This window comes from Anguilla rostrata, chromosome 15 (genome assembly GCF_018555375.3).
Source record: "Anguilla rostrata isolate EN2019 chromosome 15, ASM1855537v3, whole genome shotgun sequence".
NCBI classification, from domain to species: Eukaryota; Metazoa; Chordata; class Actinopteri; order Anguilliformes; family Anguillidae; genus Anguilla; species Anguilla rostrata.
This window is the reverse complement of record NC_057947.1, coordinates 21,259,612-21,279,107: the sequence shown is the minus strand read 5'-3', so window position 1 is coordinate 21,279,107 and position 19,496 is coordinate 21,259,612. Positions and strand designations below refer to the sequence as shown.

General features: G+C 40.6%; 1 protein-coding gene across 2 annotated transcripts in view; it reads right to left on the bottom strand.

Moving 5' to 3' along the window:
• Positions 1–15,868, bottom strand: part of LOC135240577 (inactive dipeptidyl peptidase 10-like) — a 169,755-nt gene extending 153,887 nt beyond the window's left edge. Inside the window, exon 1 of one of the 2 annotated variants that reach the window (XM_064310206.1) lies at positions 15,540–15,868. In XM_064310206.1, the coding sequence (XP_064166276.1) occupies positions 15,540–15,599 (60 nt within the window). In that variant the 5' untranslated portion in view covers positions 15,600–15,868. The remainder of the gene's footprint in view (positions 1–15,539) is intronic. The other variant, XM_064310204.1, reaches the window with a different exon arrangement.
• Between the last annotated feature and the right edge of the window lie 3,628 nt (positions 15,869–19,496).

Sequence of the window (19,496 nt, the reverse complement as noted above, 5' to 3'; positions counted from 1 at the left end):
AGAAATTATTTAGCTGAATTGCTGGAACATTACGCACTTCTGTGCATCACGGAAGAACTGTAACTTTAAAATGGCCATCGTTTTTTCTACTCCAGGACCCATCTACTGTACCAAGGGGTCGTCCATGCTGTCAAAGTGAAGTGAACGACTGTTTGGTATAGCTGAATAAGTTGATTGCCTGCCTGGTTTGGATTTTCAGTTCTCGGAGATTGATCAATGGTTAAACAGGTCATTACTGTGCATCAAGGCGAGAAATCAAAGCGGAGAAAAGGAGCAAAGAAACATTTCAAAATGTTGTGTGTTAAACGGAGAGGCAAACCTTTTTAAAAGTGCTGAGATTGCAGTCACACTTTGTAATGTTGGTTAAGCTGTGTTGGAAGCTCCAACTCGTCAAGATAAAGAAAGAAAGCAAGGAACATACACACTTTAACCACAGCCCTGGAAAAATAAATAAATTAAAATAAATTAGAGTTGGAGAGACCTCAGTTGTTCTAAGGTCGCAGAACAGTCTGAAAATAAAATCAGTATTAAGTGGGGCTTATACACCCCTGTTGGGTCTATCTGGTCAAAATGATGTTGTACTAAACGGAGTCAGAGCCAAGATGTTGTGGATGTTGGTTGATCTGTTTTAAGTCCAGTGGTTATGTTGTGGCCAGTGTATCCATATAATGCAAGGACAAGGCCACATATAATCAAATTAACTTGGAGAATACTAAATCAATTCTGGAGGCCCATGTAGGCCATGGGTGTTTATATCACAACTGCTTTGGATAATCAAACCTTACTGAATTAGTTCTCTGACAATACCAATTATATTCCAGTATATCAATGCAATCACCCCAATACTGTCCAACATAGATACACACGCCCTTAATTGAGGTTAATGATTTTAATTACACTTCACTAATTGAAGCTATAAAGATTTAACAGGGCTTGTGATGGGATGATTCCATCCAGCATAAATCCAAAAAGTTAATGGCCTTTGTCTTTATATGATTAGGTGGCAATATTGTGGGCCTTGTTTGGACCAGGCAACACATGGACAGGGCAACAGTTTGCTAAGTTGAGGATAGGAAGAAGGGGTCAAGACTGAGTACTCCAAGTCTACAACCATTTTAAGTGCTTCTTGAAACACCCCTGAATCATTACATATCACTTTAAAGATCCCACTTGCATCGCTACACCATGTTATTATAAACCAATGCATCATAGTTATGCATAATGAGGTGTGAATCCACACAGCTTGACTGTGCTAATACAGCTTGTAAGACATTTTATATGGCATTAAAAAAAAAGATCTACATTATGGGTCAGATGTAATGGTACACACTTCCCTCTCATCACAGGGCAGTCATTCAATAAAACCGTCACAAAAAGAAAATAGCACATATTCTACAAACTAACCAGATTATAAATTTGTAAACCTAACACTGAAGCATGCCAATGTGATGTATCTTATGAATATTCGTGAAGTGGTAAGTCCAAAAATAATATGGCAATGGATGTTCCGGAATAATGTAAAACTGCACCAGAAATACAGCCCAGAAATTCCTGTCACCAGCCAGAAACCTCCAGCAGTTAGGCATGTAAGAAAGAATAATATCAAAGGGTCAAATAGAGGGTAGGTTTCTATTTCTGTGCAAATTGAGTAACATTCCGAACACAACTAATTGATAAATATAAAACAGTACGACCGATTTACAAACTAATGTTGATTTCTGCATATTTAGCCATGTTCCCATCCACAGTCAGCTCCTCATGAATTGCCAGTGTATAATTGTGGGTATTACTATTCCATTTTAATGAAAAGTATTTCGCTGGCCTCATTTTAGTCACTTTAATTTTACTTGTTTTTACTGCGTACATGCTCTAGCCGAGTGCATAGTTTTGCAACAGTGCCACAAGTGTCTGCGGATTACATAGAGGGCTTTAGGACTGTTTTTTTTTTTGCTTTCATGTCTCCTCACCCTCTTTGGGAAGCTGTGACATGGCGACCCACTGAGCAGTAATGAGAACCACAATCAAAGGATATCCATTTAAGAGACAAAACCACTACTTTCCCTGTGATCAAGAGGTCTGTTCAAATCAAAGCATTAACCCACCTCCTAATCAGAAAAACGCACTGAAAGAATGCACATTCTCCCAAAAAAAAAACAAGACCAGGTTAAGGCTCGACCGAACCGGCCGACGTCACAGACAAGCGCGGTGTAACTTTATCACTCACTCACTCAGTCAGTCAGTCAATCAGTCACAGACATTCGCGTTTGCAGGGCTGGCCCCGCTGTTGCGGTCCAGCCAAAAAAACTAATAACAGCAGGTTAATCATTACAAACTAGTAACTGTGGCTAAACTTTTTTTTTAAATTTAATCTGAACAATGTACTGTCATAAGTGAACTATGCAGGTATCCAGAAGCTTCTTCTTTCTTCTAGTTTCTTGTGACAAAGGGCCACCTGAACAGAATTAAATCCAGTAACATGTAGTGGGAAATTATGATTTACTTGTCAGGTTAAAAATAAGAACAACTTTGAATAACCTTCTACTGTCCTTTTTAAAATGACATACATGCTCTCATCCTCCCCCAACCCAGGCTTTTTTTTTTTTTTTTTTGTTCAGCTCATCAAGAGCAATCAACTAATCTTAACAAAGCAAAATATGCATCCCCAAATGCAAATGCATCATATACCATTAGTAACTTTCAACAGGATTGGTAGACAACTCTCTAAGCAGAAAAAAAACAACTGTTTGATAAGGAACAAAATCAGTACTGCAAATAATTTATTCCATTGCATCTGGACCTGTCCTCTGTAGCACAGTACAATGTAGTGCAATTCCATTTGACTCCACTAGAGGTCATTATTCCAGCATTGCCTCTCAACTCCGTCTCTGCGCTCCTTCTGTCAGAGTGATCAAAGGCATCTCTCTGTAAATATTCATCAAGAAGGCAACCAGAGGCCTGCAAAGGATTCTGGGATGCTCAGATGAACAACTACTCTCCAGAGTCAGCTGGTAGCCTTGAGATGCAGTGTGCCTCCCTCAACTTCTAACATTGCCCTTTTTTCTCTCTCTCCCGTTTGTTTGTGTGCGCCACCCACTCCAGGCTTTCAAAGGGGCTTTCAACATGACAGGTAGCGGCAGAGTTCAGATTGACAGCCTGAGGGGTAGCGAGGGAAAGCAACACAGTCCAGTCATTCTCAGCAAGGGTGCCCTTTACTGCCGTTCTGCCACTTGCATATTTAAGTAGCGCAGTCAGTCAATAATATCTGTGTGGATCATTTTGTTATTTGCATGCCTTCTGTTTAAATTCATATCTGCTGGGCCTGCTGAGTGGCTCACTTGCTTAAGGAACCATTCAAGGATGTCCCCATGGTCTGATATTGAATCGGTTGCCAGTGCAGCTGATGGTGGTAGTACACATGGTTATCATTTTCAGCACTGCAAGGTCCCATTTAAATATTTGGCTGCTGTCATCGAGCATTAAGGTGTACCAGCGACTGACAGCTGAAAAGTTCACACTGATTTTTCAAAGGTTTTCTAGTCTGTCAAACTCAGAATAATGAATGTACGAGAGGCAATATGTGAAAGATAATCCATTACAAACACATTTGTGTATTCGTGGCTGATATCAGTTTTGCAAATGATGTATTTCAAGGAGCTTAGAATGTAGAAAGAACTCAGTTGAGGTGATGCTACATTCTCTTTGGTTATTTGTTTTCCACAAAGACTGCTTTAGCACCCTGGTATGAAAGATTGATTTAACCATCTTATGATACCAGAATTTAGCAAATAGCAGGTGTCAAAGTGCATGAAGAGTGAAGCAGTTTCTCTGTTTCTATGAAATGCTGAGAAACATTCAGTCATGAAATAATCGACAAATCTGTCCACCAGTAAGAAGTATTGTACCCATACCTTTAAGTCTATCTTTAAAATAAATTTCAAGATGTGTTACAGGCCAGAGGCATTTTGCGATAGAAAATCTGATTTTACTCCTTTCAGTCAACAATCTAGACAGTATTTTGACCCGCTCTTTATTTTCAATTCCATTTAAGGAACACCTTTAAAGCACCGGTTGAGACGTCAGTAAGAGGTGTTGTTTTACCTCCATACCCATAACGGATGACTCAGATTAGCCCTGTAACACCAGCCAATGAATCAAAAGCAACTGAGAAACACACGTAATATACATAAATATTGTAAGGAAGCATGGTGTATTTTATTAGACCTTAGTATTCATTGATACCTGGAGACTAGCACGTGCACTGATAGACACCAACATATGTTGAAGCATATGCCCCCTGCCCTGAGACAGCACAAGTTCCCTTTCGGCTACCACAATTTATTATTTTTTTTTTTTTAAACGGCAGGTCCATAGGCGCCCCCTTAGTGAAAGAGATCTCAAATATCAATCTCCTCCCACCCCTGGTCCACAATTCCTCTGCTTGGTAAAATATTAGGAGGTATATTGAACCTAAATTTAATAAGTGAATGCTTTCCCCAAGAGACGATGCAAAGTGTAAGTGAAACGGTTGCTTTCCAAAAATCTATTACGAGGCTCAATTACCAAAGCACTAAGACAAAATTGGGCGAGTGGTTACCAAGAATGCTGTAACAGAACAGAAAGTACAAACCATACAAGACCTGTTGCTTAAGTGGGCAGGGGAATGTAGCCTACATTAGGAACATGGACTAGGATTTCAGACTTGTACATATTTGACATCTTCTGCCAAGAGGCAGTGTGAGGAATGTGATTTTGCACATACTGTATGTACTTAACAGGAACGTGAACACACTTTATATGCAGCGCGATGTCTTCGCACGTGGCAAGCTTGAGCTAATTAGCCATACTTACTGCAATCGTCTCTGGATTCGGTTCAGCATGCATGCGGCGGTGTTTCTCCGGAGAAATGCGAAAGGTTTATGTGCAGTCGAGCTGTAGCCTTAGCGTGATTTGTTATCTGACATGTAAAACCTGACAGGGTTTGCTTTTGTGATCACCCTCGTCTGTACCTCCCGTGTTGCCTGTAGGCACTGAGCTGTTCTATTATTTAGCATGAATGCGTAATCGATGACCTGCTGGAACCTTGCTGAAAGCGAAGAGTCTGCATTGTCAATCTGGTAGCGCCCTTTTTAAACAAATGATTCGGCCCTGTCTTCTACAGTGCTTTAGGCTTTAGGGGCTGACTACACAAGCACGATTAAGCTATATTTCAGCCTGTCTAAGTTTAAGCATCTATGTCATAAGATTAGTTCTGATTAAAGTACCATATTGTGATATACATGTGTGTACTATTTATAGCATTTTTCTAATTGCGTTTGTTTACACATTAACCAATAAAACAGCTGTATAAGCTCAAAGGTTTGATAGCACTACCCCATCTGTGCATTGTGTGTGTGTGTGTGTGTGTGCATGCATGCGTGTGTGTGTGTGTGTGTGTGTCCTTGAGTGTGCTTGCAGGAAAAAAATTACTCTCGACCTAAAACAGTAACTAATGTTAACAACTGACAAAAAATAACAGTTATCAAAATGTTATATAAATATTTCTCTATGAGGTCGAGCAGTGTTTGGAGCAGTCACCATGGCGGTTTATCAGTTTCTTTGGATGTTAGACTGAAAATTATATGCCAGTGATGCAAAGGGAAAAGATGCACAAGCTGGCTCTTAATACTACTGAGCAGAGCCATTTCCATTTATAAAAAAATAATAATAATGGCAGAAAGGCCAAAATTCAATTGATTTCTACTTTATGATATATGGAAATGATTGAATACTTGTGAAAACTCTCTTCTTGTTGGTAGTGTATCAGACATAAGGTACTGTATATACAGCCAACTATCCCTGAAGCAGCACTCAGGGTCAATCCAACTTACAGACTCAAAGGGCCAAATGTGCTTGAGTGAATTCATGAAATCTTCTAAGTCAGTCAGTTGATTCCCTTATGAACTTTTCCACAGAATAGATATCACTAGCTGCCCGTTGTGGTTTCTGCACATAAAATCAGTCAGAGAGGCAAGTGCATGGGGGGCTTGAACCATAATGGAGGGCAGGAGAGACTTTGGGCCTCAACCTGAGGGAGCTTACTGAGCCTCTGCTCAGTTTTCAAGGTGCAACACAAAGCGCTCAAAACCCTTTTCATGTTGGGAGATAAAAAAAGATTGCTCGTGCTGAGTTTGTTTCTGCGAGTCTGAAAGTGAACAAGAAATACTCCCTTTCATTTTTTAAAACGTGATGACAAGTGTGCTTCTGCCAAGCCACTCTGCAGGTAGTCTGGCACAAATTCCCCCCATGATGCTGCACGAAGGTGTGATGGGTCTGCTGTTATCTGGCTTAGTGTCCACCGGGAATGAAAGTCTGTCAATAAATAGTTTCTGCTCACACCGTGGGTCACTTACAATATCAATAGTGTTAATAGCAAATACCTACTAGCATGTAACCATGGAGACTGGATCAGAACAGACTGAACAGAAATGTAAAATGACATCTGGATGGTGGTAGAAATGTTTTTTTGAAAATTGTGAAATCAAATGCATGGGCTCATAAGCGTTGCCATTAGAGCAACACAGAGATAAATTATCTTTGCTCCAGTGCTGTGGTATTGCCTGTCCCCTCCAATACCACTGCTCGTCATGCTGGTTCTGCCACTATGACGGATAGAAAGTGTTTATTTATGCGTGGCTTCCTCAGCCACAGTCTTTTTATTCTTGGTGGTGCTAAGTGTTCTAATATGATGCATTATCTGAGGTGATCAACAGGCCTGAAATAAGCCTGAAAGGGCCAGGGCGTACAACTCTAAACCCACTCTCAGGCAACACATGGATTATCAACATGCTATCTGCACTAAGGAACACCTGATTTTTAACTGTCATAATGTCATGCTCTCCCCATGTCCGTGTGGGTTTCCTCCGGGTACTCCGGTTTCCTCCCATAGTCCAAAGACGTGCAGGAAGGCCGATTGGAGGCCCTTAGGTATGAGTATGTGCATGAATGGTGTGTGTGCCCTGCAATAGATTGGCAGCCTGTCCAGGGTGTATTCCTGCTTCTTGCCCAATGCACGCTGGGATAGGCTCCAGCACCCCCTGCGAACCTGCTCAGGATAAGCGGGTATAGATAATGGACGGATGGATGGACAATGTCGTGCTGTTATAGTACCACAGTACACAAATCGTAGGCTACCGAGCTCATTCCTATCCCACCTCCTATGTTAATAGGCTGGCCAGTTACAGCTAGCTTCTCTGGTAGGCTCAGAGACCTGTCAGTCAGGGCTTGTTAAGGCCTACCAGACGCATTTCCAGGACATGTCCTGTGATGTAACCACAGCCTCTGAAAAAATAGAAACTGTATGGGTTTTCTGCTATCATTGGGTTTATCAAATATTATGTACACGATTTGTTTAGGTTCATGATGTTTTCCACATTTTATCACCTGGATCACAACGTGACTTTATGCAAGCTACGCCACTACGCCACTACCCTTCTTAGTTTATCTCATCATTTTGTTTGCTGATCTTTATTTTTATCTCACTGTTGGAAATCAGTACTTAAGGTCTAATCCACAGATCTTGTCCAAGTCTCTTAGTCTTCACAATTCTGTGCACAGCATGAAAATTACAGCTATCGTCTCAGAACTGTTGCCCGCAAACCCTCCTTTGGTAATTGGTAGGTACATGGTAGGTTGCATCAGAGCTTGAGTGGGGGGGGGGCAGCGTCAAAAGCTGACCTGTAGAAATCCTGTTTTATTTATGACATGATGGGAATATTAACTTTGAAAGGAAGCAGCACAACTCCCTCAGAAATTAATTACCAGCAAAAAAAGCCCCTATGGTCCATTATCAAAGATAATCTCATCATATAATATTATTGACTAATCAAATCAAATCTTTGCAATGACTTTCCAGTTGCATGGCCCTGCTATGGTGCTGAATTTTACTGGAGCATGTGGCTTAAACAGATGAGAACGAACCCATCACCCAGCTTTAGAGACTAAAAGGAACAAGTAGAAGGATAACAAGAGAGGTACTAATATGATTCAATCTCCATCTTCTTTTAGTTACTTGTATATCAAAATGGTAAGTCTGCTTTTTTATGAAATTAACTAAGTGAAATTAATGTACAAGACATTTAAAGACAAGGAAATAAGAAAGACAGAACACAGACCATGCTTCCCAAGCTCTCCTGGGCTGTGCTGAAGGGGAGAGAGACCCAATCACAGACCCAGAGGGAGAACACTGGGTTCCAGCAGAACATTTTGCAGTCGGGTCCGGGGGAGTGTCACGGCTGTCCGTTCTACTGCGGTGTGACGGTTTCACAAAACTAGCTGTCACTAATCCCATTTGGCTTTCCCGGGGAACACCACATGAGCTGACAGCACTTTCCCCAGGAAGTGTTATGCAATAGGCTAACAAATCCGGTTACCCCGAGCAACCAACGCGGTTGAGATGGAAACGAAATGCGTCCGTCGTCCCACGCTCCCTGCCGGCTGGAGAGAGCGATACTAGAAGGGCGGCATGTAGGCCTTGGGACCAAGGCGACCGGGTAATGTTTTTGGAGCATGTCGGGCTTATTTTAAAGCACAGCTTATTCTGCCGGTGGGATCCATTCACCGCAGGGTTGAGGAAGTGGATTTTTGGGTTCAATACTGTCCACAGCACATCCAGTCACAGGTGGCAGAATGTTTGTGTGCGTGAGTGTGTGTGATAGCCCCATGTCAGGGAAATGGTTTGACATGTGGTGCTGAGTGACAAGTGCAACCCCCCAACCCACTTTGCAGATTTTAGAATGACAGTCTGATCAAAAGGTAGATGCACAGTTCTCTCAGTGCCCCTGCTAAATATTACACAGTGATAAATCAAGGTACATTACCTGAAGTACTGAATGTACCAGGACTAAATAAAATGCATAAAATATAAACAGTCTTTGGATGTCTTTAATATGTAGCAGAGTGGGCGTGGAGAGTGCAGGCGAGGTTGTCATAAAGCACAGAGTGAATGAGCTTTAAGTCAAAGCACCAGTTTTCTCTCTCGCTCCATAGCACAGTGAATGTTCTACCGCAAATCCACTGTCTTATCGTGTGTCTCCAGCAGACAGACATAGCTACGCAGTAAAATGTCCACTGTTAATTCAGCACTAGCAGATAACATTTGATCTCTATTGCAGTGTAGGGATGAAGTCCATGTAAACCATGTTACTCTGGTCCATTTAAAGCATGGACCAGAGTAATTAAAAAAACAAAAACTCCACTCACATGCTCGGGTATGTGCTTATTCATGTCATCAGTAGACGACATGCTGGACACAATAAATCAGTACACAAAGATGCAAAGTACTTCTACAGTGGATTTAAATTATGTTTTTTTGTTTGTTTTGTTTTTTACTAATTACACCAATACATATACACACCAAGATACATAGCTTCCAGAATGTCTATTCTTTTAAATGTTTGTCTGGAAAGCAGCTAAGCTATTTCATAATATATTCATATCGATTAAATTAACCACGGGGATTTTTGAGTCGGTCACAACAGAGAGAGCTCATCTGGCAGCTGCTCTGGGTTTGAACCCGCGAACGCTCACAGGGATGAGGGGGGAGTTAACGGCTGAGAGCGGCGGGTGGCTTTCGCGCGATTCCGCCTCCGCCTGATATCCCGCGAGGGGAGCAGGGGGACACGGCGCACCGTCGCCTGGGTGGAAATGTGGGTTAATATCGCATTCGCCGCGATGATCGTTTTACACGCCGATGTCGTTCATGCGCAACCAGAGTGGATGAGGCAAAAATGAAGGCCTCTCTGCCCTCCCCCCACCCCCACCCACAAAACACAACCAGTTCAGCCATTTAGGAGGTTAGGCTACATACTGAAAACTGGCCTATGCCGGGGAGCGGTGGCTCTCTCCATCGCCGCCACGCTGTACTGTGGATGCAAAGCAATCTTTTCTTACCCAACAAAGGAAAGCAAATTACGGTGAAGTAAATAAAAAATTAAAAAGGTGGCAACCACAAATTAAATACTCGTGCAGGAAGTGCTTGTTTGAAATGGCTTATTCGGATTGCTCACACATGCCACTCCTTTCAGTATTCTTAAAATCTTCTCATTAATTGGGTGTAGCTACATACGAGATTAAAAAATCAGACCACCTATCACGATTTTTCTGAAAAACCTCCTCTGGGTGTGAAAGTCTTTCTAGGCTTCAGTTCAGTTTTTATAAGATGCAGGAATTTCTCCTATTCCACATCAAATACGTTTTTGAGATAAAATGGAACTTTAACAAGAAAGGGACTAAAATAATTGAAACTGTTTTCCCTACCAACTCAAAAATAAGTTTTCTGGTTGCTAAAATGAAATTATATATTTTTTTAAAACACTGCACTAAATCTCACCTTAGAATAATCACAGTGATTTTAAATATGAAAGAATGTGGCAATTAGATTCAGAAAAAAGAACAATCAGATTTGAACAGTTACAATCTCCCTCTTTTTCTCTGTCTGTACTGGCAGTACTAGTAATAAGAATGTAATAGCAGGATAATAATCACAATATGTTCCTGACTGCACTCTTTAATCAGTGATTTTTTTTGGTTTCGGTCACTTGATTGTGGTGTTCAGAGTGTTAAATTAGGATGATTGCCTCTCGTACTGCAGAGTCTGTCCTTTAAAGGTCGAGTGATTGGAATATCAAAATGAAACGTCTGCAATACAAAAGCCCACAGCAAGGAGTGCCACCATTATGTGCTGTTTATGTCTTTTGCCACTGTCTGAAGTTCGCTGGAGCAGGAATTATTAATAATCAAAGCGTCTGAGAGCTGGAGAGGAGCCAGCTGTACTTACTCACCTCTGAAGTCAGAGCTGTCAAGTGAGCAGGAGAAAAAAGGGCATCAGGAAGCTGCATGTTTAAATAGCCTCACGTGTGTGCACGCACACACCCGCACACACACACACACACACACACAAACAGGCATAAACACGTGTACACAAACAGACATTAAAAGATACGCACAATATCACCATGCCCCCCCCGATGTTTTCCTGTATTTTATATTTTAAAATCTTCGCATTGTATAATTGAGTCCATGACCACTACACTGTCATCAACTTAATCAGCAATTCATACCACACTTTCCCCAACCCTGCAGTAAGAGCAGTCTCAGGCTTGGCTTTCCCACAACTGCTCACAGCCACACGTTGCCTCTGTCCTCAGCGTTACGACATGCCCATTAAATGAGTATTCTCCACAACAGAACATCTCCGGCATGTTAAAACAGTCATAATCGCCAGAGCAGCGGCGGAGCGGAGCAATAGATTCTCTGGCAATGTGACTCTTGCAGTGCTGTAAAACGCCATATTGACTGCAGAGATAAGGGATGCCTCAGCGTTAAAAGTGGAAAGGGGAGAATAAACTGGTAGATCATTCTGACAGAGTGCGGCTTCTGCCGACGGACACCGTCCTGCTCTTATCTCCCGGTGTCAGTAATATAGAGACTGAAACCGGAGTGTCACCGTGGCTATCGGCCGTGTTCCTCAAGCAATAACTGTGTAAGGGGACGAGTTTCTGCCTCTCCTGCTCAGAGTGGGAGGGCTGAAGAACACAAGAGAGTGTCACACCAGAGTGGGACTCTCAGTCTCCACAGCACACGACAGGGATTTTCTATTTAGCATCGCGGCGCAATCAGACAGTGTGGAAAAAAATGTATTTAACCAGTTGGATAGGATGTTCACAGGTGCTTTAGACTTAAAACAAACAGAGGGTTAGATGCAGAGGATTATCTTCAGTTAGACAGCAAGGCAGTCTGGCATTAACCTCACCAAAATACTGTACAAACATGGTTTCCAGGTCCCAGCTCTCTAAAATAGATACCAAGAAGGCGTGCTCAGCCACAATGTCTGCGAATTAAATCGGTGCTCTCAAATTTCGAAACATCAGTCACCAGCATGGAATATATTAAGAGGCTCTGACAGATGGTTGACTCTGATATTTACTGAAGAAATTCAAGCAGGTCCCTCATTTTAGGATAAAACAGCAATGAACTTTCCTGGAAATTAAAACTGAAACATTCTGGTTACCAGCCCAATCAAACAATTACAAGTGAGTGGCAGCACTTGCAAAAAAAAAAAAGATTTATTTCTATATCTTCCAACTTTCGAGATTCAACATATATCACTCATAAATTTTATATACTTTTTAAAAAGTTTAATATACATGTGTTGTCAGCTCAAACAAATGTACAGTAAAACCCATCAAGAGAGTAAATGCATGGTCGGGTACAAATACAAGCTTTCTTTTCACGTTTTAGGCATTTAGCAGATGAGCTTATCCAGAGCAAATCACACACCTTGCATTCCTTTACATACATTTAAACAGCTGAATATTTACTGAAGCAGTTCCATTTAAGTACCTTGCACAACATGAGTGCTCCAACCAGAGAATCAAACCTACAACCTCAGAGTTGCACAACTAGCTCCTTAACAGCTGTGCTATGCTGCAAGCCTCATTGTTTTTCAGACAGCAAGGTTCAAACTTAAAGGTGGTTGGGCCTTGTGAGTGACAGTTTCAGCAAAGGCACTCGCTCTCAATGCGCCAGGGAGCCCCGAGGACCAGAATCAAAGCCTAACTGCACCAGTGCCATTACTACAGCCAGGAGTTCCACACACAGTATCACCCATGGGGAAGAAGATTCAATGGGCAGGGCCCCCCCGCCTCATCAAACAAGAGTGACTCCTCTCGTCCATCAGGTGCTTGTGGTCCCCCTGCACCAGCTGCGCATGTCTTGTGCTCTGGACAACAATGGCTGCACAGCTCAACTGGGGGACTGCAGAGTGAAAAAGAGAAAGTGCACTTGCAAGTCTCTTCAAAATCATCAACAGGATGGGCCAAAAAATACAACGGGAAATTCCATCCATGCTTTACTGCTTTAAAATTCCAGATTCTGAAGGAATTCATTCAATCAATTTTAATGTACAGCAGCACCCCTGCCTGTGATTTGAACACTCAACCCTCTGGTGACAAAGCCAGTGCCTCAACCACAGCACTACACCGCCCCTTGTATATAGCACAGTGGCATAAACCATACACAATATTTCAAGTAAAAAATTTAGAGAACCAGATATCTAGGCTGGAAAACATCCAGGCCCTGTCGAGAGTTGCAGGGATGGATACCAAACAAACCTTCTTTAATGTGAAACAGCCAATAGCATTGACCTTTCAATAAAGATGCTCTGATGAAGAGGGGGCTGTCCATGCAATCATTACTAAAAGCTCAGAAAATACCTCTGGGACTTTGGCTTCAGAAAACCGTTGGACAGTGATGCACTTCAGATAATTAAACGCCTTAATAGCCAAATGACTGCCCACTGCAGGCTCTTATTTTTTTATAATTTACAGATGTCTGTTATTTGTACAATTCCATCATTTTTGGCTAAATCTTCACAAGCATCCGTAATGCACAGACATATGAAGAGTCAGAAACAGACCGCCTCTCAGCCGCAGGAACCTAAACGTGGTGATTTTTGCTAAGTGACACCCTTCCATGCTCTGAAGTGTTAATGGAAACTTGTCCAATTTGTCTTGGCGCTGGGAGGAGAGAGTGGAGTTAGCTCCACGTTGGACTTAATAAATCATGTTTGCGATACGGTGCCGGTGTCAGCAGTGGGAAATGCAAACGTGTGGATAAATTGATTCCTCGTGGAGTGTGCAAATGCCTCCTGGCGCCAAAGGAGTAGAGAGGTATGGGCAGAGATAGGATTGTGACGCATATCAAACCGTCAATGAAAATAATGGGGCTGCCACATACTTAATCAGTCGGTTTGACATGACACACATAAAGCGTCTCTAAAGAGGTATCAAAAAAGGGCTTCGTAGCGGGATCGTGCTAGCATGTGAAACACAGTGCCTCCTGTCTCTTTAAGATGGGGCTGCACGTCTGTTTGCCCCCTGCTAGATACATCGTCAGCATGATCTCTCAACAAGGTGTGCTGTTACAGTAAAAGGCATGTGAGATTGATTTAATAAATTTAAAAAAATGAAATCCAGAGAAAGCATTTAGTCAGACTTTAGTAGGACCTATTGCACAGTACCAGGCCAGATTTTAAATAGTCAACCTGGTCTAGAAGGAGTCCATCCCTCTAAGAGGTTTCAAAAAAGATATTCTATGTACATGCATAAATAAATAAATAAATAAATGAATGAATATTGCCGGCCAAAATCAATAGTACTGCTGATTCGCTGAGAAAAATATAGGTACATACCAACACAAGCAAAAATCACCTCCTCAATATATACTACATGCAACAATGCACTTTCGCTTCTGAACCACTAGCACGACTGTAGGCTACAGTTTGGGTATTGATGATACAGTGCTGTCAAAGGAACGACTCGATGTAACGCGCGAGGCGAGGCGAGTCGGGGAAAATGATCCACCTTCGTGAATTGCAGCACGAAGTACAACTGCAGTGCCAAGAAATGTTCAATTCTGTGTTACGGTTTCTTTAGCATACAGGGTGCACTCTAAAGCAATGGTTTCTCCTACATAAAGTACAATGCAGCATGCCCATTGATACCCATACACACAGACAAGATTTTCAGGCATAAAGCGGAAATGCGGCGGAGGAAAATAAAACGACGAAGTCACGCGAACTTACACTTAGCGCATCGTATTAAACGTATTAATAATAATAATAATAATAATAATAATAATAATAATAATAATAATAATAATAATAATAATAATAAATAAATAAATAAATAACATATTAAAGCAGTTCGTTATCTATTTGTTTTACATGGACTCTCAACGCACGCCCAGCTAGCTCAAAAGTGTTCGTTACCATACTGTATGTCACCTTATGCTTAACAGTAACAGTTCAGACCAATACCTCCATGACAACCATACCAGCGATGTCATAAATTGGACTATAGCACAGCAACATCTCTAGCTCATTTAAAAAAAAGTTCTCATTCGTTGTTTTCTCCGAATATAACATTTGACTGTGTTAAAGTACGAACAGTATCATCGCAAGTTGATTTATATAATTTTACACACTCCAGGCTACGTGCTGAGCATGTAAAAAGCTTCACTTCTGCTATTTTATTTGGTGTATTTAGGAACGTGCATAAAAGACCTGACATTTTACAAAGACCTAAAAAACATCAGCAAGATGGAAATAATGCATGATCCATGCACGAAAGGACGTCCGTGTGTACATAAGGTGCGTGTTCCAAGCGCACTGCTTATGCGGCATTTTATTTAAATGTGGGGGAAAATATGTAATCATTTTTAGACGTAAAAACAAAACTTGTTAAAGTGACATAAACCAAGGCAGCGACATGTACATTTGTTGACAATGACTGCGCAAAGAGTACAAAAAAAATAACCTACACATCACGCCTCAGCTTTAAAGTTTTGATTTTGATAATAAACTTTTCTGAAGAAAATAGGCTAACTGTTCTACTGTATTGGCAATTATTTCAGGACGTGGTGGCTTTTCAAACACACAAAACCGCGGTAAGACTCAGGATAAAGGCACGATCTAAAGCCGAAAAGAAACAAAAAAATCTTACCTTGATTGCCTTGGTGGATTGGCATTTCACTTGATGGGAAACGGAGGCAGTCTGGTTCATTTTTGAACGCTTACTGTGTGCCGGTCCAAAGAGACAGCGGACAGGTACAGAAAATACAACCTTTATGCACAACCCGACTGACCATCCACTTCTGCGTGGCGCGTGAGTATCCCTTAGCTTTAAATCCCTGCTCGCTGTCACTCACAAGTAGGATTGCGCTGCGCGCGAACGCACCACTGGAATCACTTCTATCGGTCACTGCATTTCTTCCACCAAGTGCGTCCTGCACAGCGTCTGGTTGCACGAAAATGCAGCACCCACCTCCACACAGAATGTCACCACACAGCTCACCAAACTAGCTAACGGGGAAACGCGTTATTAGATTGATCTTGGGTGACGTTATTTCAGATGTTCTGTTTTTTACAAACTAAGAGCAACCGTAGTTACCCATATGCACCTGAACCCAAACAACAAACGCGACGAATATCTTCTAACCTTAAATATCCATCTTCTAGTGCCAATATATTATAAAAAGCCAAACTGACTAAGGCCAGGCGACTTCAGTCTTACTAGCATATAGAAATGCCAGTAAAAGTGACCAACACTTCTACCACTAATTCAGTAACAGCCATTATAATCATAACCCTCATAACCACCATTTGCATTTAGGTATTTCCTTAAAATACAGGTTCAAAAAGAGAAGGGGAGGGTGGAATGCTAGATAAATAAACTGGTTAAGATTGTGCTTCCAGGATTATATATATATATATATATATATATATATATATATATATATATATATATACACACACACACATATATATATATATATATAGATAGATACAAGACAAAAAATCTTGTCTGTAGCTGCATTCTGTGTTTATCTAATAAACACTAGACTACATGAATTGGCCTTCTGCTGGATTATCTGTATTTGCTAATTATGGTACTGTGAATACACTTTCAAATGTAAGGTCTGATTCATTTTACTCAGGAATCAGTCCTTGCATGTTCAAGGCAAATACACAGAAGGTTGCCTATTCACTGATTCATCAAAATTACAGTCATGATTAACAGAGTTTAGAAATCCTTCATTATCATCATGAAAAAGAACAAGATAATGGATAGAGGCGGATATTTATGCAGTTGAAGAGGCAGGATGTAATTACACCATGAATACAAATGTTTTCCATGGCTTTTCAGGCTGATCAGCTCCCGGGTCGATGAATCGTACCATTGCGCTCTGCTCTCCATTTGCACCAACAATTGTGAAAATGATATGTTTCTTTCAAGTTCAATTCATTGTTGATTCACGGTCTCAAGGGTTATGGTGTACCTGTTCCACTATAATCCCCGAGTTTGTTCATTTTAGGACAGGCTCATATGCACTATTCATTTGGCGCTAAGAACTAAATATTTTCTGCGTAGCAACGCCCAAACTAACATTTTGTGACCGGAAATAGTGGTAAAAATATAAAATATAACTTTAATATTATGTCATTACAATCTATGTACTTACTTTAAGTATTGTAATTTTATTACATTAGCCTACCTGTAACCACCTATAGCCTACTATCTAGAGTATTTTAGCTGCCTTTACTTTATGCTTTACATTTTTTTAATATTCTGAATTGGTTTAGTTGGAAGTTGACCACAAAGTAATGAATTGATTTTTAAAAAATCAATAGTCAGTTTCATCATTATTATTATTATTATTATTATTATTATTATTATTATTATTATGACAATTCTAACCGGGTCGTTGGAGGATCAAGTTCTTGGAGGTAGACAGTGTAATTGGTCCAGTATCATTTGACAGGATAACATGGAAAAACATGGTTAAATATATGGTTAAACTGTATATATATAGATACATATGCCTATACCTATACTTACAGGTATATGTAGGCAGATTATTGGTTATTTTTGGTGACAAATGCAGCTCTCATAAGACTACTACAAAATGCCACAACCAGGGCAGATTTAAAGCGCAGCTAATTAGCCATAGCCTTTCTAACTCTGTATTGAATACTCTCATCACTCCTCTCCAGGGCTTGGCCCACCAAAGTTTTGTACAGACAGTTATTGAGCTTTACTTTCGCGAGCTATCTCCCTGAAAGGTCGGGATTTGAGTAATGCAATTCATTGGGTGATTAAACATTGTCCCTGGTTTACTCATACAACAAAGTTCAGGAAACATGGCTGGACTATCTTTGATGTACTGTATATACCATATAATCCCAAAATTTACACGTTCAAGATCCAGGAAACTGGATTCAAATTGCGGTTATGTTCCCCAGAAGTGACAACTGATTGTCTTCTTAATATTTCTTTCAATTTTTAACCCAGTTATAACTATTAAATTGTAATATACACAATTAGATTGTCGTGATCTGTTCAGCAGACAAGGACAGGGTGGGATTGTATCCTGCGCAAGTATATTGCCTCTGGCTTTAATATCATAGATCTAAATGCAGATGCCACTTTAGTCACTGTTCCTATTGAAACACTAGCTAGTTGAGCAGTCTTTGTGACTGAAGCTCCTGCCATCCATGCCTCAATAATGAACCCTCTTCCAAAGTCACTTAGATATTTTCCTCTTGCCATCTTGCTCTTGATCCAAAATCGAGGTCAACTGGGCCAGCATTTTTATACATGCCAATTGCTTAAGTGTATCATGCAGTACACCTGTATGGATGAATCTGCATTTGTTATCTTTCTCCACTCATTTATTCAGGTTTTCCCTTTAATTTGTCACCCATTTGTATATACACAGTATGTATACATTTTATAAGGGTGTAGAATCTGTATAGGGTAATAATTAATTGTACTCTCTACCCACAGTAATATGGTTAGAATCTGTAGGGATTATGGTATCCAGCTTCTCTCCCCTGCGTTTCAGTCATCGCTCAGCATGAGATCAGTAGAGCCTTCTTTGATTGCAGGTGTGAAGACATTCATCACATTACAGTCATCTGCCACTTTAGAATGATTGGCAACAATGTTCCCTCACTGTCACGTGGTGCATTCAGTGTGGTTACTAGACTCACAGTGGCAGAGTAATAGTAGCACATAATGGTGTTGTGCTATATGGTATTTTTTCATCTGTGGGAGGTAGCCTACACATGTGAAAAGTGCAGTATCACCTGCTGAACAAATAATAAATAGAAGACCATTCATATTGATGAAATGATTTGCAGCAGGGGCAAGCAAATTAAAGACATGTAAATAAAAATGGAAATAAACTAGACTATGTGAACTGAAATAACATGAAAAAACAAGGTTCACAGGAATGAATTCAATTATGGTCTATTTTTAGCACTGTGTGGTTGATGCTTGGCAATTCTTTGTGTGAGTGCATCTTTGTGCTTTGACTGAGTTGGTTGGCACAAACAAATATCATTTTGCACAATATTTGATAAGATAACCAGGGGTAACACCCCCAGTATTTTGAAAAGTGCCATGGGATCCTTAATGACCACACTGTGTCAGGACTGTCTCATCCATTCTTCTCAGCCTTCTACAGTGCAGCAGCTTTGGGGCACTGGAATATCTTTAATGGCATTTCAATCAGAAAATTTAAACAATTTAAATTCCTAACTCAGGCTGAATTAGGATACTTGTCTTTTTAGAAAGCAAAACACGAATACTATTATGTGTTCAAAATTTATGTAAATGTAATTATTTTACATTGTGTGCATTCATTTATGTACTAGGTTACCTACAGTACTTGCTTATTAACTTTCCCAAAAAATATTGGACTCTATTTGGACTGTATTTACTGCATAATAATTTACTGTATACAGTTTAGGCCCCAGCCACCACCCCACCCACCTTACATTCTTTATATACAATTCAAAATTTGCCCAAAGGATAAAAAGGTCTATTAGATTCCTCCTAGCAGCAGCCATGGCTACGGGAAACCTCAAAAAGCTATTGCTTTAAAGATGTCTTTTG